Raw genomic sequence first — 24,405 nt, forward strand, 5'->3', positions numbered from 1 at the left:
TAAAAAAAAAAAGTGTTTTTTTTTTAACGTTTATTAAAAAAAATGCATCGTTCCTGGAATGTTTCATAGAATACAACTAGGCCCTGCTGTGCCCAGATTGTAAGAAATGATGGCATTATATAAGAAATAATGGCAATATATGTGACGATCGAGACAGCAAGTCCTGACACTATGACGTTACGATCTGTCCAGAAGCTAGGCCCAAGGTACCTTCATTCTGCATACTCATCTAAGGCTAGTGGTGGGAGGCTTTGGCCTCGGGCTGAATAATGGCACGTTTAAAAGTGGAGTTTATATCACACAGACTATCTGTGCTACACACACAACAGAAACCTTTGAGACGCGTTTTATTACATAGAAATTCTACCAGGTAACAGTAATTATAAAGGTACTCTTAAGGTGCAGATATAATTCGCATTGCTGCAGTTGTGGAAAGGTATTAGACACCCTTTGCCCTTCATTCTTTCAAGGTAGGAATGGAATGGAATACAGAATTTAGGCCATAGGCCAAGCGCTGGAGTCTATGAGGTCATTCAGCGCTGAAATGGAAATTGAGAGTTAAAATGTTTTAAAGGTGTAACAGGAAGAAAACCCTCACAGTTGCACTATGAAACATTTGTTACGAGAGGGTCAAAAGAATGAAAGGGGTTGCAGCTAGGGGCCGAGGGGACGCACGCTGCAAAGAACCTAAGACATGCCTACAGTACGCCACGTCAGGTGCACTGACGGCACTAACCCCCTTATGGAGAAAGGGCAACAAATGACGCGTATCCTGACTTCAGATATGCCACCAGAACTGGCTACTTTGTGCAAACTCTAAAGGCAAGATGCAAAATGTTGTTAGAAAGTGTGGTCTCGTGACACCACTTTTACCGACAGAAGAGGATCACACTTAACCAGCAAGACGCAAAATGTTGTCAGAAAGTGTGGTCTCGTGACACCACTTCTACCGACAGAAGAGGATCACACTTAAAACCAGCAAGATGTAAAATGTTGTCAGAAAGTGTGGTCCTGTGACACCACTTCCACCGACAGAAGAGGATCACACTTAACCAGCAAGATGTAAAATGTTGTCAGAAAGTGTGGTCTCGTGCTTAATCAACAAGATGCAAAATGTTGTCAGAAAGTGTGGTCTCGTGACACCATTTCTACCGACAGAAGAGGCCCACACTTAGGGCTGATTCACACCTGACACTCACGCTCACGCTCACGCTCACGCCCAAGTCACGGTCAAGCTCTCACTCAGCTCATTTTACTGGTGTGTTCACATATGCCGCTCAAGCTCTCCTGAGCTCAGTTTGTTTTGTGTTGGCATTGGTGAACCATGTGTGATTTTTCGGCTCTAGAATTAGCGGGTATAGCCATAGCGCTGGATGAGGAAACGGGAGAGAAAAAAGGAGGAGATTTTGGTGCATCCTATGCTAGTGAAGAGTGAAGGAGAATATAACACTTTATATCCCCATCTTATAGATGACGAAGAAAAATTCTTTAATTATTTCCGCATGCCAAAAGGGACATTCGAGTATATTTTGTCCAAAATTGGATCAGATATAATGAAGGAAGACACCTATTTCAGAGAATCGATATCTTCAAGAGAAAGTTTGGCTGTATGCTTAAGGTAAAAAAAACCACAAAATTAATTAATGAATTTATTATCAAATATAATTATATTCGCAAATGCTATGCAAATATTCTGTCCACCTCTGGACTCAGTATAGTGCTAATAAAAAACGAACCTTCCTGTTTGAACTGAAAATAGAAGTTTGCTTAAAAAGCAAAAAAGTTCCATATACTGTAAAAAAAGAAATTACCTTACCAAAAAAAAAAACAAGTCCACAAATTCAAAAAAAGTCTACATTTCATTATAATTTTCCTACTCTCGCTCAAGTTTGAGCACGTTCAAAATATCTTTGGCTTTGATCGTGAGCTTGACTGTGACCGTGACTGGAGTTGAGCGAAAATGATTGACTGGATGGTTTGAATACTCTGCTTGTTTATCATTAAAGAATATTTGAGCGCGATCAATTGCGTGCACGTGAGCGTGAGCGTGAGTGTCAGGTGTGAATCAGCCCTTAACCAGCAAAAAGCATAAAAAAATTATTTTTATAAAAAAAAATTTTTTTCGCTTTTACATCCCCCTTTTCGACAGAAGGTCGTCTCCCAAGATCATTCTTTCTTTTCCTCCAGCTAAGAGGCAAAGGAAGCGGAAAGAGAAAACGGGAAAAAATATATAAAAAGGTAAAAAAGAAATGCCTTAGTTGACGTTAAAGGGAACGGCAGTGGCGGCTCAGGATCAAGGAAAGGGTCATTTTTCACTGCGGTGAACACAGGTCCTGGGGGACGGGGAAGATGGTCCTTCTACCGGAGAAACTAAGACGATAGTTTTTTTTCTATTCTTATTTATTTGTGGCTCTTTAAGCATAATGGCTTTATATCTCTCCCAAGAACGGAAGGAGACAACTACGGAAAATCCACAGTCCCAGTTTTGAACCCCTTTCGTTCCTTGTACTGTACCTCCTTTCATATTCTCTTTCTTCCATCTTACTCTCCACCTTCTCCTAACAATTGATTCATAGTGCAACTGCTTTGAGGTTTTCCTCCTGTTACACCTTTCAAACCTTTTACTTTCAATTTCCACTTCAGCGCTGAATGACCTCATAGGTCCCAGTGCTTGTCCTTTGGCCTAAATTCTGTATTCAATTGCCAGTGTTGGAAAATTGATTATAATTTCCTATAAATACTGTCAGTTCCCTTGCATGAATATTTTTCTAATACGTGTAGATAAAATCATTTCATTCTTTACTGTCTTTCTCTAGGTACTTGGCACTTTAAGCTTCTTGTTCCTTTGGCGGTAATTATATATGACTTGCTACACCAAATAATCACCTTAGAGATTTTTTTATGCTCTTCATTAATTCCTTACCTTGAGGCCTTTAACGGCGGCTCTAATTTTACCATATCCTTCTTTCATATGGAAATCATTATATATGTGTACATACATATATACATATATATATATACACACATATATATACATACATACATATCTATATATATACATACATATATATACTGTGTATATATATATACATATATATATATATATATAGTCCTTCAAATTATTGCCTTTACCACAGGCATAAACAGCCAATTAGCATATTGCTAGTTGACCCCTTATCTTTCCCAAAATAATCTGTTAGAAGCCAGGTAAACATTATAATGAGGAGAAATGTCCCATAAAATCTTCCATATAAGATGCATGAATAGCTCTAGGTGAACTCTCATCGAGACTGAAAATATTTTGAAAATTTATATACTCTGAATAATTTTACGACATACCATATGGTTTCATTTTGGTTTTAATTACTACCCTTACCTTTGTGTGACCTCTGAATATCAGTTGAGGGAGAAATCCTTAGATTGTAAGTTAGAATTTCTAATTAACCTTAAACTGATGTACATTCATACTGCTTTGGGAGTAGGAGTGAGTATAAGATTTAGGCCAAAAGCCAAGCACTGGGACCTATGAGGTCATTCAGCGCTGAAAGGGAAATTGAGAGTAAAGGAAGTTTGACAGGCGTAACGTGAGGAAAACCTCGCAGTTGCACTGTAAAACAACTGTTAGGAGAGGGTGGAAAGAAAGATGGAAGAAAGAGAATATGAACGGAGGTACAGTAAAAGGACTGAAATGGGTTGCAGCTAGGAGCCGAAGGGACGCTGCAAAGAATCTTAAGTAATGCCTACAGTGCACCGCGTGAGGTACACTGATGGCACTACTCCCCTAAGGGGTCATACTGCTTTGGGGACATTCTAAGGGTGTGAGGAACCCAGCGGACCTTTACGTGCCATTCAAATTTACACTCCAAGAAAGAAGAGCAGAACGGAATGATAATTTAAAAAATACGTTCCTAATCAATATATGTTTGTAAGTCAGCTTTATGTGATCCTTGCAGTGTTACTAGGGCAGAACTATACAATACATGGGAGATATAAGCCATTAAAGCAGAACGATATGGTAATTTTAAAAAATAAATATATAATAAATAAATATTTAATTTTAAAAAATAAAGATATATTAAATAAATAGTTCTATGTCAACTTTACTTGATCCTTTAAGTGTCACAAGGACAGATCTATATAATAAATGGGAAATCTAAGCCAGAAAATCAAAACAATATGGCAATTCTAAAAAATAAATAAATAATATATCAATATTTCTATGTCAACTATGCTTGATCTCTGAAGGGCCTCTCTAAGGCAAATCTGCTATAAAGAAAATAAATAAATAAATAAACAAAACACTTCTTTTGCGAACATCTGGTCTGATACCCCTTGCGACAAACCACCTTGAAGTGACCGGACGCCCCACCTTCTGCAATCCGAGAAACTCCCTTTGTAATACTGGACATCCCTTCCCCCCAACCCCACCAACCTCCCCTATCTCCATCCTGTTGACAAAGGTAATGAGTGAGTCTCTCCTCTTTCCCTCCCTCCCTCCCTCCTTCCTTCTATTCAGCCTCCATCTAACTCCCTCCTTCTGCTTCTCTCTCCTTCGCCCCCGGCCGGCGGAAACAGAACGGCAAATGGACCGGATTGCCGGGCGCCATCATCAACGGCAAGGCTGACATGATCATGACTTCCATCAAGATCAACTCGCAGCGGGAGGAGGTGCTCGATTTCACCGTTCCGTTCCTTGACACCGGGATAGCCATTGTGGTGGCCAAGCGGACCGGCATCATATCTCCCACGGCCTTCTTGGGTGAGTGCCACTGTAACGACGTTATTTGGCTGTTTGTTTTCCCCCCTTTTCTTACGTTTGTTTTCGTCTTTATCGTTGGTTTTCTTGTCCATTTATTTTTATTACTTTTTTTTTTTTTACGTGGTTCAGAATGACATTCTCGGTCGGTGTTCAGCTTTGCCGTTCCGTTCCTGGACAACAGAACTTTAAGGCCTACCCTATTTCTGGATCTTCAGATCTCTCTCTCTCTCTCTCTCTCTCTCTCTCTCTCTCTCTCTCTCTCTCGACAAACATAGTGTTGCTGCCTTTTGCCCTTCTATGCAAATTTAATGTCCCCGGCTCAAGTTAAGCTTGTGTGTATATCTTCTCTTTCAAAACGCATAAAACAATATTTCCTGAATTCGCGAAAATTTCTGTCCAGTTAACAGGGCCTGAAATAGTCACAGTGTTATTCATTTTTGCTTGTTTATGTGTTCATTTATTCACTCGCTCATTAATTCATTTGTTTACTCACATATTTATTTGCATATCTGTTACATCTTCACTAAACGCATCAGTCATTCATATTGCGGTTCCTGAGAAATTACAATTACGTTCATTTATCTAATCATCTTCTCGTTTTATCTTTTAGTATTTATTGTTATTAGTTCATTGCAATTTTTCCAAGCGCACGCTTTCATTTACCTATTCCTGGATTAATTTCTTCAAGAAGAAAAATTCATCCTGCACAACTCCACCGATTTGAATAAAATTTAACTCAGGTGCATAGAGATTTCAAAATTATTGTTTCCTATTTTTTTATTATAACATCACAGTCACATGTCACTAGTGACACTTTCCTCGTTCTGTGCAACAAAGCATCCGAATACTGACTCATTTATAACTTTCCTGTCTAATAATGGTTTATTTCTCCTTCGCTGATATTCTTCTGTATAGATATCGATTTTCCGCTTTTGCAATGTGCTATACTGCCCTGAAATGGAAAACTGCAGTGTCTGCAAAATTTTCTAAATTGAGATATGCCACCTATTGGGCTCGTGAAACACCACAAAATACACAAGTTACTGCAGTTTCAGAATGATTCTTCAGTGCTTTCCACGAGTATTTAGGGGATCCTCTTTGCAGTATCTACGAAATCGGTAGTAAGGTAAGGGAAAATTGCAGTATCTACCATTTCTCTCAGTTTTGTATTTTTGCAAACACTGCAGTCTTCCATTTTAGGGCAGTATATAATCATGGTAAACTATCCCATTCTTGTATTAAGTAAAACAGAACTTAATTTCTCATCTCATCCGGGACTGATTTCTCGTGAAAACTGAAATTTGCCAGTTAAAGAAAGTTCACATTTTCTTCCTTGGAAAATGAAGGGAAAATTTCATTAATGTGTGTGTTCATGTTCAGTGTAAGTAAAAAAAACATTTTATCTTCTAAGTTATTTATGCATGTGCTGTGTGTATGCATGCACGCTGTCTGTATGTAAACACCTGAGTTGTGTATACATAAATACATACATACAATACATATTTTCTTCTCACACACATATTTTATCTTCTAAGATATTTAAGCATGTGTTGCGTATGCAAGCACGCTTTCTGTATGTACACCCCTGAGTTGTGTATATATACATACATACAACACACACACACGCATATATATATATATATATAAAATATATTATATATACATATATATACATATGTATATATATAAATATATATATGTATATATACATATATATATTTATGTATATATACATGCATATAAAAGAACATAAAAATTTAGTACGTTATATCCACATTACAGTGAAAGAAAAATCTGAATAGAAAAACATTCTGGAGTATCAAAATTACTGTTTTACATAACAAAAATACATGGCCTACAATGTGGAACAAAGGCAACCAAAAATAATACATCTGTATACCAGACAAAATCGTGAATTGGCAAATATTCCTCAATAGAGCCCAATTTCCAGATCTAAAAATATAACCTGAATGAGATGGGGAGTTTCATACGAGTGTGGACATTTAATATTGAAAAGGCGGCGAATTCTTGAAAGGGGAGATTTTTCATTTTTCCGTCGGGAACTTCATCCGCAAAAGCGGAATTCCAATATCTCGGTTCTAATCACTATTCATTACTGTAAAATGAATGATCCGGAATTTATGACAAAGTCCAATTGCAGAGGGGAGAGAGAGAGAGAGAGAGAGAGAGAGAGAGAGAGAGAGAGAGAGAGAGAGAGAGAGAGAGAGGGGGCGGGTATTCGATGCTGTAAAATGAATGATCCGGAATTTATGACATAGTCCAATTGTCCAGAGAGAGAGAGAGAGAGAGAGAGAGAGAGAGAGAGAGAGAGAGAGAGAGAGAGAGAGAGAGAGAGAGAGAGAGAGAGGTATTCATTACAGTAAAACGAATGATCCAGAATTTATGACAAAGTCCAATTGCACAGGAGCGACAAAGTCCAACTGCGCAGGAGAGAGAGAGAGAGAGAGAGAGAGAGAGAGAGAGAGAGAGAGAGAGAGAGAGAGAGAGAGAGAGATTGTTTCAGGTACTTCATCTCAACAACAGCAGTGCCTCACCTGAAATACTGGGGTTTCTGAATTTCCTTCTTTGACACCTGCGAAATTTAACTCTCTCTCTCTCTCTCTCTCTCTCTCTCTCTCTCTCTCCTCTCTCTCTCCCGACTTTCCCCAAATGCCCTTTCCAACGTTAGGTAAAGTTCTTGCTTTTTTGTAGACTTTCTCTCGCAAAACAAACTCATTTATTTACTACTTTATGTGAAGCCAATTGACCCTTTTCACTAGCCTGTCATCTTCCGTTCTCTCCACGTGGTCGGAGCACTTGAAGACATTGATCTGTAATTTTGCGCATCTTGATTTTTTTCATCTTTTCAATCCTTCTCCACTGAAACTATCTTCTTTACTTCACGTTCACTTGTATTAACTTCTCTCATTTACTTACATTCACTTCTCACTTCTCTCATTTACTTATAATCACTTCTCTCACTTACTTACGTTCACGTCTCTCATTTACATATATTCACGTCTCTTATTTACTCATATTCACCTCTCTCATTTACATATATCCATTTCTCTCATTACTTATAACCACTTATCTCATTTCCTCATATTCACTCCACTCATTTACTTATATTCAATTCTCTCATTTACATATAATAACTTTTCTCATTTACATATATTTACTTCTATCATTTAATTATACTCACTACTCTCATTTACATACATTCACCTCTCTCATTTATTAGCATTCATTTCTCTCCTTCACTTATATAATCACTTCTCTCATTTACTTACATTCACTTCTCTCATCTGGGCATTTGGGACCAAAGGGAACTAATGGAGGTACCATTAATAACCTTTGCTCTCAAATGGCTATATAAATCAGCCATAGTAATTTTTATACTACTCATCGATATGTCAATATCCCCTGTGTATTAATCTCAAAAGGGATTGGTTCGAATCCCGGGAAGGTTAGATGTGCTTATTATGCATTAATCCCTGTGGGATTAATGATTTACAAGGTAGGGTGCACTCGACATCAAGGGGTATGAGTACTTCAGAGTATAGAAAAGTCACGAATCAATGACAAAACAAATATGTATTTTTTTATACATGTATGTATGTATATGTGCGTGTGTGTGTACTACCATCACTTATCACTTCTTTTTATGTATTTTCATTAAATAGTTTACATATACACAAAAATATATTCGTGAAAGTATTTAAATCGTGATCAGGGAAGACAGGATATATGGAGGAGGAGGAGGAGGAGGAGGAGGAGGAGGAGGAGGAGGAGGAGGAGGAGGAGGAGGAGGAGGAGGAGGAGGGGGGGGAGAGAGAGAGAGAGAGAGAGAGAGAGAGAGAGAGAGAGAGAGAGAGAGAGAGAGAGAGAGTCTCAACAACTGAGCTGTATCGATCCCCTGTATATTACGAAACGTGATAACAAAAATTCTGAAAAATACGAGTGTTACCAAAAACTGCGGCATATATATATATATATATATATATATATATATATATATATATATATATATGTATATATATATATATATATATATATATATATATATATATATATATATATATATATATATATATAGAGGAAAGACTGTTAAGAGGAAATAAACATTCCTTGGCGACAGATTCAACTTTTAAGCAGTATCAAATCAAGAGTGACATGATGAACATCCCCGTAGGAAGGGGGTTAGTGCCGTCAGCGCACTTCATGCGGTGCACTGTAGGTATTACTTAAGGTTCTTTGCTGCGTGCCTTCGGCCCCTAGCTGCAACCCCTTTCGTTCCTTTTACTCTACCTCCTTTCATATTCCCTTTCTTCCATCTTGCTTTCCAGCCTCTCCTAAGAATTGATTCATGGTGCAGCTGAGAGGTTTTCTTCCTGTTACACCTTTCAGACCTTTTACTGTCAATTTCCGTTTCAGCGCTGACTGACCTTATAGGTCCCAGTGCTTGGCCTTTCGCCTAAATTCTATATTCAGTTCAATCCATATAGCCTATATGTAAATATATAAAAGTATATATGTATTTATATACATGTATATACACATATATGTATATATGTGTATATACACACACACACACACACACATATATATATATATATATATATATATATATATATATATATATATATATTATATATAGCCTATATATGTTTATAGTCTGTTGACCCTGTACGTAAGGGTTTTCAGATTTAACGAAAATATTAGCTCAATTCACAATAATCAGTCACTAGAGAAATACAATGAACACGAAATCACAGTGACATATTTCACAAAATCCGAATTATAACTTAAATCAAACTGAAAAAAAAAATTACATTTGAAATAATCACAAAATGAACATATCTACCAATGAGCATAGGAAAATATGAACATCGTTAAAATGCTAAAATAATATCATTTACAGTAAATCAACATCAACTCAATTAAACTAAATTAAACAAATTAAAGATCACACAAAAGAATTATTGCTGATATTAATCATGTTCATATTTTAAAGGCGTTAAAAACCTTAGCAAACTCATTTAAGTGTAACCAACCAGCCCAAATTAAAGTATTATTAAAATTGAAATAGTTTAACCAGACCACTGAGCTGACAATCAGCTCTCATAGGGCTGGCCCGAAGGATTTGCATGAAATACCCGGTCTAGGCCACAAGCCAAGCACTGGGACCAAATAGGTCATTCAGTATGGTGATGAATGAATGAAAATGAAATTAAAAATTGCACAAAGTCAGTGTTCATTTTCTACAAAGTAAATGTCACCACTAGAAAAAAAAAGCATTTTAATAAACACTGTGACCCTTGAACCTCACTTCCTCATCCTTTTTCGCTAAGCTCACCAGTGAAGGTTTCTTTCCCGAGGTTGAAATAACCCAGTGACGAACCTCTTCCTTTCCTGCTGGTGGTAGAAAACACAGAATTTAGGCCAAAGGCCAAGCACTGGGACCTATGAGGTCATTCAGCGCTGAAAAGGAAATTAACAGTAAGAAGGTCTGAAAGGTGTAACGGGAGAATACCTCAGTTGCACTGTGAAACAACTGTCTGAGAGGGTGGAAAGTCAGATGGAAGAAAGAGAATATGAATGGAGGCACTGTAAAATGATTGAAAGAGGTTGCAGCTAGGGACCGAAGGGACGCTCCAAAAACCCTTAAGTAATGCCTACAGTGTACTGAGGGAGGTACACTGAAGGCGCTAACCCCCTACGGGGTGCTGGTGGTAGAAACCACGCACTTAAAAAAAGAATGGAAAAATAAACCGCAATCGAATCTTCTGTACAACGTATAATGCTGTATGAAACTCTCAGCCACGGCCCGGTGGTGGCCTATGTTGTTGGCACCTATAGCAGTGCCAGACGCACGATCATGGCTAACTTTAACCTTAAATCAAATGAAAACTACTGAGGCTAGAGGGCTGCAATGTGGTATGTTTGATGACCGGAGGGTGGATGATCAACATACCAATTTGCAGCCCTCTAGCCTCAGTAGTTTTTAAGATCTGAGGGCGGATTTAAAAACTACTGAGGCTAGAGGGCTGCAATTTGACATGTTTGATGACTTAAGGGTGGATGATCAACATACCAAATTGCAGCCCTCTGGCCTCAGTAGTTCTTAAGATCTGAGGGCGGACAGAAAATTGCTGACGGACAGACAAATAGCCATCTCAGCAGTTCTTTTACAGAAACTAAAAAGAGAGAGAGAGAGAGAGAGAGAGAGAGAGAGAGAGAGAGAGAGAGAGAGAGAGAGAGCTACAGTTACCAGTAATCCTGCCAGAGACTGGAAAGAAACCTTGGAAATACATTTCGCAGGGAAATGCCGAGTCAGAAGAGTAAAGCCGTTCACTGACATGATCGGGGAAGCCACCAAAGCGGAAGAGTTACATGAACGAACGAGCAACAGGTGGGGAGATAAAAGCAACAGGTTCATGCAACTCGATCAGCAACAAGTTTAAGTCCCCCCCCACACACACACACTGCTCGGCTTTCTCTCTCTCTCTCTCTCTCTCTCTCTCTCTCTCTCTCTCTCTCTCTCTCTCCCCACTACAAATGGTGGCTAAATTTTTTACTCTCTCTCTACTACAAATGGTGGGTAATATTTTTAATCACTTTTTCAGCCACAGGTGGTAAATGAATTTCTCTCTCTCTCTCTCTCTCTCTCTCTCTCTCTCTCTCTCTCTCTCTCTCTCTCTCTCTCTCTCTCTCTCTTTCTCTCTCTCTCTCTCTCCACTACAAATGGTGCTGAATTATATTTTAATCACTTTTTCAGCCACAGGTGGTAAATGCTCTCTCTCTCTCTCTCTCCACTACAAATAGTGATTAAATTCTCTCGCTTTCACTACTTTGTCAGCCACATATAAAGATCGAGTTTTCACTCTCTATCATACTCTCTCCTCCATTCTCTCACTCACAGTATGCTCGCCACAGATGAAGCTTGAATTCTCTCTTTCTCACTCGGTTCACCACATATGGTGACTGAATTCTCTCTCACACTTCCTCTCATACTCTTCCCACCACAGATAAAGATTAGATTCTCTCTCGTTCAAACTCTCTCCACCACGCATGGTAACTGCATTGTCTCTTTTACACTCTCTCCACCACAGGTGAAGATTGAATTTTCTCTCTCTCACCCTCTCTCCACCACCGATGGTAGCTGGATTCTCTCTTTCATGAGCTCTCCTTCATTATCTCTCTAATACTCTTTCTCTCTTCCATACTCTCTCCAAACCACATCCACACGATGACTAAATTCTCTCTCTCTCTCTCTCTCTCTCTCTTTCTCTCTCTCTCTCTCTCTCTCTCTCTCTCTCATACACTTTTCAACAAAGACAGAGACTGAATTCTCTCTCCATCATACATCCACACATGATTAATGACTTTATTCTCTCCCTGTCTCATACTCTCTCCCCTCCAGAGATCAACACTGAATTCTCCCTTTCACACTCTCTCTGCTCATGGCGATTGAATTCTCTTGAATATAGATTGAATTGAATACAGAATTTAGGCCAAAGGCCAAGCACTGGGACCTATGAGGTCATTCAGGGCTGAAACGGAAATTGACAGTAAAAGGTTTGAAAGGTGTAACAGGAGGAAAACCCCGCAGTTCTACTATGAAACAACTGTTAGGAGAGGGTGGAAAGTAAGAAGGAAGAAAGAGAATATGAAAGGAGGTACAGTAAAAGGAACGAAAGGGGTTGCAGCTAGGGGCCGACAGAACGCTGCGAAGAACCTTAAGTAATGCCTACAATGCACCGCATGAGGTGCACTGACGGCACTACCCACCTACGGGGGATTGAATTCTCTTGCTCTCAAACTCTCTCCGCCACAGATGAGAACTGAATTCTCTCACTGATTTCCCAAAACTGATGGTAATTGAATTTGCTCTTTCATACTGTCTTCACCGCATGATGACTGAATTTTTCTCTTTTTCTTCACTCTCTCTCTCTCCACCAAAAATTATTAATCTATATATCTCTTTGATCCGGTTCATCAAGATCTCTCTCTCTCTCTCTCTCTCTCTCTCTCTCTCTCTCTCTCTCTCTCTCTGTCACACACATACACTAACACACACCATCTATCACGTCTCTATCTGTCTTAGATAAAGTCTTTTAAATTTCTATGAATTGCATTTATTAGCTCTCTCTCTCTCTCTCTCTCTCTCTCTCTCTCTCTCTCTCTCTCTCTCTCTCTCTCTCATTTTTTCTGAGAAGCTATTAAAGCCTACGATGAAATCTACTTTATTTGTCAGGAATGCAACATACACAAGTTCAGCATAAAACGCTCGTTAATAAATAATGGCGTATTGATGAAGTCATTACTTTATCCTAACAAGCTTTTATTTTTTTTTTTCATGAGAGGCAATATCGGCACAATGTGATCGATCATGAGGACCCTTGCCTAGGTGTTTGCATCAATCCCTGACGAAGTGTCAACAATTTTGCTCCGATTTAATAAGAGAAAATACTGCAAAGGAACATATTTAAAAACTCTACAGAAAATAATCGTACACACACCGCCAAACCAAAAATAAAACGGGGCAGTATGTCAATTAACAAGTAAAAAATGCGCCAAAGTTTCTTCGGCGCAATCGAGTTTTCTGTACTGTGTATTATCAAGGCCACCGAAGATAGCTCTATCTTTCGGTAGTCTCGGTATAATGCTGTATGAGCCGCGGCCCATAAAGCTTTAACCACGGCCTGGTGGTGGTCTGGCCTTTATCGTTACCAAACGCACGATTATGACCAACTTTATCCTTAAATAAATCAAAATTACTGAGGAGGCTAGAGGGCTGCAATTTGGTATGTTTGATGATTAGAGGGTGGATGATCAACATACCAATTTGCAGCCCTCTAGCCTCAGTAGTTTCTAAGATCTGAGGGCGGACAGAATAAAGTGCAGACGGACAGACAAAGCCGGCACAATAGTTTCCTGTTACAGAAAACAAAAAATACTGCAAACGAACATACAGTATTTGAGCATCAACGGTCGATGTGATGAAAACATAAAAATTCTGCCGAAACTAATCGTACAGACACCACCCAATCCAAAATAAAATGGGGCAGTATGTCAGTTAAAAAAACAGATGTTTGTGACTCTCTGAAATTACAAGCAATGAACAGGAATTTAAATAAAGAACAGAATATGTAGAATATAGAATTTTGGCCAAAGACCAAACGCTGGGACCTATGAGGTCATTCAGCGCTGAAGAGGAAATTGAGAGCAGAAAGGTTTGAAAGGTATAACAGGAGGAAAAACTGGCAGTTGCCCTACGAAAACAAATAAGAAGAGGGCAGAAAGTAAGATGGAAGAAAGAGACTATGGATGGAGGTACAGTAAAAAGGAAAGAAAGGGGTTGCAGATAAGGGCCGAAGGGACGATGCAAAAAATCTTAAGTGATGATGCCTACAGTGCACCGCATGAAGTGCACTGACAGCACTACCTGCCTACAGGGAGGAATTTCAATAAAGGGTCTTGGATCTAGGTTTAGTAGGTTTATGTCACTACACAATTAAGTGTGGAAATTCGTATTTTTATATCGATGACATTTGCAAAACCTGACACATTCTTTATAAATACCTTCCCACCTGTAGGTAAAGACACCCTTTTGCATCTGTCATTAGTGTATCTGAGGAAGGGGAACGGGCTTTATAAGGTTTTAGAACCAGCTGTTTGACCTGTACACACACACACACACACATACACACACGTGACATCCAAACGCATCTCACGAGTGCAGACCCAAGAACTGTTCGTCACGACAGAAAATCAAGATAGACAAAAAATGTCCCTCTCTCATCTCGCACTCTGCAAGAATATCGACAAACATAATTACGAGCTGTCAACCGCGTCATTACTCCAGCAGAAAAGGACCTCTGGTATTTTGCGCACAAAACCGATTTCCGGTTAATTAACTCCCAGCTGCGACGTCTCGCAAATGTCAACACGGAGAAAGTCGAGGTTCCACTTCCGGGATTGGCAAATGAGGTGTCACGTGACGCACGCCCTGACGAAGTCGAGGGTCTGGTGGCTCGTGCACTAGGACACTCGATGGAATCGAAACATGCTCCCCCCCTTCAGCTAACTAGCCCCGTGATCGATTCCGGGCTGGGTGAAAGGATTTGGACAAGTTTCCTGGAAAACTGAGAGTCTCTGGTGATGTATGCGGAAAATTATGCACCTGATAATTAATCGGCTGTGGTAAGTTACAGCCAACGTGTGGAAAAAACCGTGGGGCTGACAACCTCGTTCCTAAGGACAATAAAACGAAAGGTGAGCAACTGGATGTCAAAGGGGAATAGGTGTATGATTGAAAAATGCGTGCGACCACACACACACCACACACACACACACACACACACACACATATATATATATATATATATATATATATATATATATATATATATATATATATATATATATATATATATATACAGGTACCAAACATTATATTTGTAGAAAGAACCATGTACATATAAAATATATATATATATATATACTGTATATATATATATATATATATATATATATATATATATATATATATAAATTTACATTACATATAATTATATATGTATAAATATCTATCTATCTATCTATCTATATATATATATATATAAAATATATATGTATATGTATAATATACATATATATATATATATATATATATATATATATTTTATATATATATATATATATATATATATATATATATATATATATATATAAACATTTCGTCAAAGGGCCTAAGCTTCTATTAACTATTTGAATGCCTAAAGTTCTGCATAACTTTTGATTTCTTGAAGAACTATTACAATTCTTACGCAAAATAATGTGTAAATCGTGTTCCCTCCATACCATACCCATCTTATGGGAATTTTTATAGTCTTGATATCGAAAATAATAACTATGGTTAACTGTGATTTTAACACGTGCAATATTGAAAGTATTTAACAAATTTTGCAATACTTTCAAACAGCGTAATTTCAAAAACCTGTCAGCTCGACTTTTGTTTTATTTTATTTTATTTTTTTAGTTTTCTGTAAAAGAAAACTATTGTGCCGGCTTTGTCTGTCCGTCCGCCCTCAAGTCTTAAAAACTACTGAGGCTAGAGGGCTGCAAATTGGTGTTGATCATCCAATCTCCAATCATCAAACATACCAAATTGCAGACTTCTAGCCTCAGTAGTTTTTTTTTATTTAATTTAAGGTTAAAGTTAACCATAATCGTGCTTCTGGCAACGATACAGGATAGGCCACCACCAGGCCGTGGTTAAAGTTTTGCTAGGACACGGCTCATACAGCATTATACCGAGACCACCGAATGATGTTCTATTTTCAGTGGCCTTGATTATACGCTATAGCGGCTGTACAGAAAACTCGATTGCACCGAAGAAACTTTGGTGCATTTTTTACTTGTTTTAAGCGGTGGGGACAATTTCACATTGTAAATTTTATATATTTGTTTTGGGGTGTCAGGACTACTTCAATATGAATCCGAATTTCCCATTTTTGGGGAGCAGGGAATTTCGACACTGGTAGTGAAATCTACATTTTTTCCCCGTGGCCTTTGAGGCAATTTCAAATATGAAACTGATTTTGTTTGCTGGAATGGGGGGGTGGGGGTCATTTCTAAATTTGAATTTTTCTTGTTTTGTGGGAAGGGGCGGACCAATGCAAAATATGAAATTTCCTTTTTTTTATTGGAATTGGGGACCAATTGCAAATAACAAATTTTTGGTGGGTTGTAACGGGGACCAATTCCAGATATGAGATTTTTTTTTGCTTGGAAGGGGGCCAACCAATTCCAAATATGAAATTTTTATTTATTTATTTATTTATTTTGACCTGGGGACCAATTCCAAATAAGAAATTTTTGGGGGGTTGGAAGCTGGGTCCAATTCCAAATACGAAATTTTTTTGCTTGGAATGGGGAACCATTTTTTGCTTGGAATGGGGGGTTAGAAGGGGGGACCAATTCCAAATAAAAAATTTTTAGTGGTTGGAAGGGGGGACCAACTCCAAATATGAAATATCTTTTTATTGGAATGGGGGACCAATTCCCAATATGAAATTTTTTTGGGGAGACTGGAAGGGGTGGGGGGCCAATTCAAAATATGAAATGTTCTTTTTACTACTGGAAGGTGGGGCAAGTGCCAAACATGAAATCAATTTCCCACTTTTCTTTCAAGGCAAACAACAATCGCAGTTCTAGACGTGATTTCTCCATCCTCTTGCTTACCTTGTAAAGTGGACAATTTCAGACTTGCAAATGGTTTGTGTTAATATTTAGTTAAAAGAAAAGAAAATTAATATTATTGTTATTTCCATAACCTGCTCTTGAACCTAATGTCGTCTAAATAACTTCTAAGCACCCGTTGATATAAACCTGAAGTTGTTATACAAGTTTTGCAAATCCTACGAATAAAAGAAGCCTTAGCCCGAAATTTCTCATCATTTTTAGTTTTCTGTAAATGTCCTTCCGCACTTCTTTCTGTCCGCCCTCGGATCTTAAAAACTACTGAGGCTAGAGGACTGCAAATTGATATGTTGATCATCCACCCTCCAATCATCAAACAATACTTAATTGCAGCCCTCTAGCCTCAGTAGTTTTTACTTTATTCAAGTTTAAAAGTAGCCATAACCGTGCTTCTGGCAACGATATAGAATAGGCCACCACCAAGCCGCGGGTAATGATTCATGGGCCGCGGCTCATACAGCATTATAGCGAGACCACGGAAAGACAGATCTATTTTCGGTGGCCTTGAGTATACGCTGTACAGAAAACTCGACTGCGCTGAAGAAACTTCGGCGCATTTTTCACTTGTTTAACTAAGGCAAAATCCTCGCTGCTAAACTCTTTATCCAGGGTAAATGTCCATAATAAATGAGGAGAGCTGGAGAAAAAACATGGCAAATTCATCTGGCAAAATGAAAAAAAAAAAAAAAAAAAACGAAAAATTCTGGAAAATGAAATTTAAAAAACACGGCTGGAATCTGAGGCTTGCAACTTTGGGTACAACACCTTATCTGCTTCTTCGTGGGGAAGTAATCTGCATTAAAATGAAAAAAAAAAGCGTAACGTATTTCTGGGAGAGAGAGAGAGAGAGAGAGAGAGAGAGAGAGAGAGAGAGAGAGAGAGAGAGAGAGAGAGAGAGAGAATTGAATATAGAATTTAGGCCAAAGGCCAAGCACTGGGAACTATGAGGTCATTCAACGCTGAAACGGAAATTGACAGTAAAAGGTCTGAAAGGTGTAACAGGAGGAAAACTTCGCAGTTGAACTCTGAATAAGTAAGATGGAAGAGAGAATATGAAAGGAGGTACAGTAAAAGAACGAAAGGGGTTGCAGCTAGGGGCCAAAGGGACGCTGCAAAGAACCTTAAGTAATGCCTACAGTGCACCGCGTGAGGTGCACTGATGGCGCTAACCCCCTAAGAGAGAGAGAGAGAGAGAGAGAGAGAGAGAGAGAGAGAGAGAGAGAGAGAGAGAGAATGTTCCAGACAGGGTCTTTCTTGAGTTTCCTTGAAAATAAAAAAATAGAACATATTTCACTTAACAACACTGCCCTAAAATAGAAGACTGCAGTGTCTGCAAAAATACAAAACTGAGAAAAGTGGTAGCTACTGCAGTTTTCCCTTGCTTTACTACTGATTTTGCAGATACTGCATATGGGACCCCCTAAATAAAGCATTGAAGAATCATTCTGAAATTGCAGTAACTTGTGTATTAGTGTTTCACGACCCCAACAGGTGGCATATCTCAATTTCGAGAATTTTGCAGATACTGCAGTTTTCCATTTTATAACTGTTAACATCATCGCAAACTGGTGGATGAAACAGTTTCTTTAGGAAGCGCAGTTAACTCCTATGAATAAAGGAAACCTTAGCCCGATATTTCTCTGAATATTTTAACGACGGCAAATCGCTCGCTGCTAAAATCTTCATCCGATGTAAAAGGCCGTAATAAAAAAAAAAATAGAGAGAGAGAAGAAAACATCGCAAATGCATTTCGCAAAATGAAGAAAAATTTGCATTATGAAAAAGGAGATTTCTGAAAAACACAGCTGGAATTTGAGGATTGCAACTTTGGATGAAACGAGTTACTTGACTTTTCGTGGAAAAGTAATATGAATTAATGTGAAAAAATCAAGCGTAATGCTAAACAAGTAAAAATGCGCCGAAGTTTCTACGGCGCAATCTGGTTTTCTGTGCAGCCGCTGAAGCGTATAATCAAGGCCACTGAAAATAAATCTATCTTTCGGTGATCTCGGCATAATGCTGTATGAGCCGTGGCCCACGAAACTTTATCCACGGCCCGGCGGTGGCCTATCCCATATCGTTGCCAGAAGCACGGTTATGGCTAAATTTAACCTTAAAAAATATAAAAACAACAAAGGTTACAGGGCTGAAATTTGGTATGTTTGACGACTGGAGGGTGGATGATCAACATACCAATTTGCAGCCCTCAAGCCTCAGTAGTTTTGAAGATGTGAGGGCGGACAGAAAAAGTGCGGACGGACAGACAAAGCCGGCACAATAGTTTTCTTTTACAGAAAACAAAATACAATAGTATTTTTAAGAAAGGGAATGGGTTTTTGTTTTAGTTGCTCGGAATGAATACCCAAAAATTTAAAGAAAACATTAAAAAAAATAGAACTTCATTCAGTTAACAACAATTAACTGGCAATGTAAACTTTAACTGACGGATGAAGTACTTTCGTTGGCGCGAGGAGTTAAAATGAGGGGGACTCGAGATAACACACCTGACATAATCTATTTAGCAAAGCGTCACTAAAAGCGGAATTTGTTGAACGCGCCTCTCCAGCTCACTCTAAACAAATTCATTTTTAGTTTCCCGAAAACTATTGTGCCGGCTTGGTCTGTCCGTTCGCTCTTTTTTCTGTCCGCACTTTTTCTGCCCTTACGTTTTCTTTCCGTCCTCATATCTTAAAAACTACCAAGGCTAGAGGGCTGCAAATTGCGATGTATGCCATCCACCCTCCAATCATCAAACATACCAAATAGCAGTCCTCTAGCCTCAGTAGTTTTTATTTTATTAGCCATAATCGTGCCGGCTGAGAGTTTCATGGACCGTGGCTCATGCAGCATTATATCGAGACCACCGAAAGATAGATCTATTTTCGGTGGCCTTGATTATACGTTGTACAGAAAACTCTTAGCGCATTTTTTTTACTTGTTTTTAAGTCGAGAAGAAAATTTATTTCTATGAGAGCATTATGATAAATAACTTTGATTCATACATAAATCTAAATCACTAGTGTTAACTAATTTAAGTGCTAAAAATATTACATTAGTGATTAAATTGCAAACTGCACAAGAAGAAAAACAACCATACGATTACATTGTTCGTTTCACTAAATGTATTACTTTTAAAGTAACTATAGTCGACGCATTTTAAGAATCTCATTCAACCACGCCCCATTCCCCTGGCACCGTACATAATGCATGACATAATCATACCGCACTCTCCGACGATATTAGTTGCTGCTTGGCTGTGACACTGGTAACATCGAACGGTCGTTCATTCAATAACTAAAGGAGGCTCTAGAACCTGTAAATTGGTACTTTTTTTGTACAGCTGTTCTATCAACACACTTTTGAAAGCTTCCTCTTCACTACCACACAAATAGTAATTCTCTCTCTCTCTCTCTCTCTCTCTCTCTCTCTCTCTCTCTCTCTCTCTCTCTCTCTCTCTCTCTGTGCAACTCGCTCATCCCAGGGAGGAGTAATAGACCACAGAGGGAAGCAACACCCACCCTCCACCCATCCAGAGATGGGTAGAGGAGTCCGGCTTACGGACAGCGCTGCCAGCCATATGAGCAATATCTGAAAGAGGGGAAGGGGGTAGGCTGGGGTAGCAGGGTGGGGTAGGGAGGATGTGGGCGTGGTCGAGTGATATTCTTAAAATGCGTCGACTATAGAATACATATCATGTTACCTGGATCTAGCTAATAGATCAGATAACTTAACTTCTGAGACTAATAAACGAATTGGCTTTGGTATGTAGATAATTAATTGCCCGTTACTCTTACTTTCCATTAATCACTTTTTTGGAGGTTTGTTTTGTAATGCAATGATTTTTAAGCCTTGCTCTGTGGCATATAGATAAGAATAATCATAACCTCTAGATAGAAAGACCCTCTTTCAAGCAAGCACAATTAAAATTGATTGATTGATTGATTGATTGAATACAGATTTTAGGCCAAAGGCCATGCACTGGGACCCATGAGGTCATTCAGCGCTGAAAGGGAAATTGACAATAAAAGTTTGAAAGGTGTAACAGGAGGAAAACCTCGCAGTCGCACTATGAATCAATTGTTAGGTGAGGGTGGGAAGTAAGATGGAAGAAAGAGAATATGAAAGGAGGTACAGTACAAGAAACGAAAGGGGTTGCAGCTAGGGGCCAAAGGCACGCTGCAAAGAACCTTAAGTAATGCCTGCACGCCACTAGCCCCCTACGGAGAAGCACAGTTAAAAGCAATGGCTGCGTCCGCTGCGTTCAATTTATACGGTCTTCAGTCTTCCTGATAATCGCTTTTTCTGTGTTACTGCATTCCCCCAGTGACTATCCTATGTTTATCATTCTTTCGCAAACGGAGAGATAAGCGGTCGCTGACTGGGATTCTCTTATTGGAAAAGAATACACTTCAATCGAGTTAAGAGGAACTTCAACGCAGTTTTCGTCCGGTAATTGAAATGTGGTGTGGGTAGTCCTTAGGGTCATGCCACTTCAAAACATTGTCATATCCAGAATAGAGGTGTTTTTATGAACATTCAGTGATTAAATCTTTCAAGTCCTCTGTCTCACTAACGAAGAGGCCACTTTATGAAAAGACAAAGTGGTTCAATGCAACATGGCTGCCTTTAATGGGAACTGCAGCAAGGAGGAAGTACACAGAGTTCCCTGGTCGAAATCGGGGAAGAATGACAAAACCCACAACTCTCTTGCTGATAAGGCAGTGAAATATGTTTCTGATAGGTAGTCAATTGGGACAGGTTAAGGCCAAGGACCAGAAGGCATAAGGTTGGCCACATCATGCAAGAAAATTTGCAGAGAACCGGAAGGCTTTCTTGGGACAAATGCACACACATTTATATATATATAATATATATATATATATATATATATATATATATATATATATATATATATATATATATATATATATATATATATATATTATGTAGTCTTTAGGGTTAAATTGACTCTATTTCCAAAATCTCACGCGATTAATTTACCCTTGTATGTCCATTGAATTCATAATTACAAGCCATTTACAAAATACTTCCAGTCACGAAGACCTCAGGCCGTTTTACCTTTTCTGATCATTACCTCATCCCCAGCAAAGACTATTCCTCATTGCTTCACTCTTCTTCTTCTTCTTCTTCTTCTTCTTCTTCTTCTTCTTCTTCTTCTTCTTCTTCTTCTTCCCCTGTCCCATCCGTCCTCCCTTTCATGTCACTCTCGTGTTTACTCCACCCCTTTTGTAGCGCGCTCTCCCTCTAACAGAATTTCGCATTTTTCCCAGCTGCTCCCGACCGCCTTTCAGCGCGACCTCTGGGTCACTTACGCGATTTCCATCTCCCCTTTGTTTATTGTCTGTCTCTCTACATCCCATTTACACCCCGTGTTTCAATTCTCCCTTTGTGCGTCCCTTCCCCGAGTTTAATCTGCCCCCACGCTTTTCTTTCTCTTTTGTTTATTCTTTGGCTGCTAAGACTCACTTGGGCATTGCACTCAAGTTCTCGTTGTGCGCAACAGGCTTCGCGATTTCACAGACACGATGTGAAAGTCATAAACTCGAGGGTTGAGTGGTCTGAGCTATCGTTCAAGCCATTCATTTCCAGGCGGTGGAATTCTCTCTCTCCCTTCTTCGGTGTTTCCTGAATTATCTAAACTGTTTTTATTCAAGGTGAGTGTTTGCCATTTCATATGTCCGGACCACTACAGCCCATTTTCATGCTTTTGTCATCATTTCATCGTTGCAAGGGGCCGGTGTCAATGACCTTCATTTAAGCGACGCCAATGCAGATAAATTAATAAATCATTCGAGGGATAAAGTCCATTAACGAGTTTTTTTATTGTGCCATCATTCCAAAGGTCCTGTGTTGATGACATTTCTGCGACGCCTGAGTAAATAGATAGGATTATAACTGGAGGCCACTGACGTAGTTTTCGTGTATTTGTACCTGTTTCAAGGGCACGGTGCCGATGACCTGCATTGCTGCAACGCCAGTGTACATAAATACATAAATCACTCAAGGCATGAAGTCTATCTGTTACAATACAATGGAATACATTGAGAAACAAACAGGATAGAAAATGATGTGCCAGAATAAAGTCATACGTAACAATGGAATGAATGGAATATGCTGTAGAATACAAGCCAAAGGTCAAGCACTGGGACCCATGAGGCCATTCAGCGCTGAAACGGAAATTGATAGTAGAAAGATTTGGAAGGTGTAGCAGGAGGAAAACCTCGGAGTTGCACTGTGGAACAACTGTTAGGAGAGGGTGGATAGCAAGATGGAAGAGAGAGAATAGGAATAGAGGTACAGTAAAAGGAATGAAAAGGGTTGCAGCTAGGGGCCGAAGGGACGCTGCAAAGAACCTCAAGTAATGCCTACACATACATAACAACGTTGCAACCACATCATCAGTGTCGAAAGCCATCGTCAGTACACAAAGCTTAAACAATGCTGAGAGGTAGTGAAGACAATGACTGCTCTTGTTGTCATGACATTGAGAAGCATTTGAAGTTACCATGTGATATGATCTGATATTTTTTTTAATATGCACCCAATGGAAATTTGTTATTAATGGTAAAATTAGTAAATTATCAGTTGCTACGTATGTTTTCTATTTATACGTATTCAAATATGAAATGAGAAGGAGAGGATTAGTTGCTTACATAATTTCATATTCTACGTGTAATCTTGTATCGTGACATGCACATCAGAGTCGATGCGTTGTAGACTCCTTGAGACAAAGCAATCATTAGAAAGACTGAAAAAAAACTTTAAATTGAATGCAGTGGATGTAGCGGCTACCTCAAATCTAAATGATAAAAAAAAATGGATCTTTCCTAGATGTAGCGGCTACCTCAAATCTAAATGAGATAAAAAAAAATGGATCTTTCCTAGACAGTAACCCCCAGCAAAGTTTGGGGGTCGTTATCTGGGACTAATATTTCTTTGGGGTCATTATCTTTATGATATTTAGTCTTTTATTTATGTTTTTACGATCATCCCCAACGGGCTTGTACTAAGTCAATATCCTTGGGGGTCACTATCTAGAGAAGATTCCTAAAAATTAACCCAATTAATTTCATTTATTTCCAGGTTATCAAAATTTCAATATCCTTGATAAAAAAGAGAGAAACTGCAGTAAGCAACATTTATGTATACCACATTTTCCCTGTGTCTATCTATGATTCTGTTTATAACCACATATATGTGTTAACGACTATATGCCTCTCCATTCAGGTTAGACTGACAAATAAAGGCGAGTTACTGGATGAATGCAGTCACGCAAAAAACAACAATCATTAGAAAGGTTGAAAAGGCCTACATGAACCGAAAGCAGCCGATGTATCAATTTCCTTCAGCTCTAAATA

General features: G+C 38.8%; 1 protein-coding gene and 1 long non-coding RNA gene across 4 annotated transcripts in view; one reads left to right on the forward strand and one right to left on the reverse strand.

Moving 5' to 3' along the window:
* LOC136845216 (uncharacterized) overlaps positions 1-24,405 on the reverse strand; it is a 549,715-nt gene that overhangs the window by 490,050 nt on the left and 35,260 nt on the right. The gene's annotated exons all lie outside the window — the stretch shown is intronic.
* LOC136845214 (glutamate receptor ionotropic, NMDA 2B-like) overlaps positions 1-24,405 on the forward strand; it is a 510,777-nt gene that overhangs the window by 442,677 nt on the left and 43,695 nt on the right. For both annotated transcript variants that reach the window (XM_067115285.1, XM_067115286.1), the window contains exon 12: positions 4,576-4,759. In XM_067115285.1, coding sequence (XP_066971386.1) covers positions 4,576-4,759 — 184 coding nt within the window. The remainder of the gene's footprint in view (positions 1-4,575; positions 4,760-24,405) is intronic.

The sequence above is a fragment of the Macrobrachium rosenbergii genome, chromosome 13, assembly GCF_040412425.1.
Source record: "Macrobrachium rosenbergii isolate ZJJX-2024 chromosome 13, ASM4041242v1, whole genome shotgun sequence".
Classification (NCBI taxonomy): Eukaryota; Metazoa; Arthropoda; class Malacostraca; order Decapoda; family Palaemonidae; genus Macrobrachium; species Macrobrachium rosenbergii.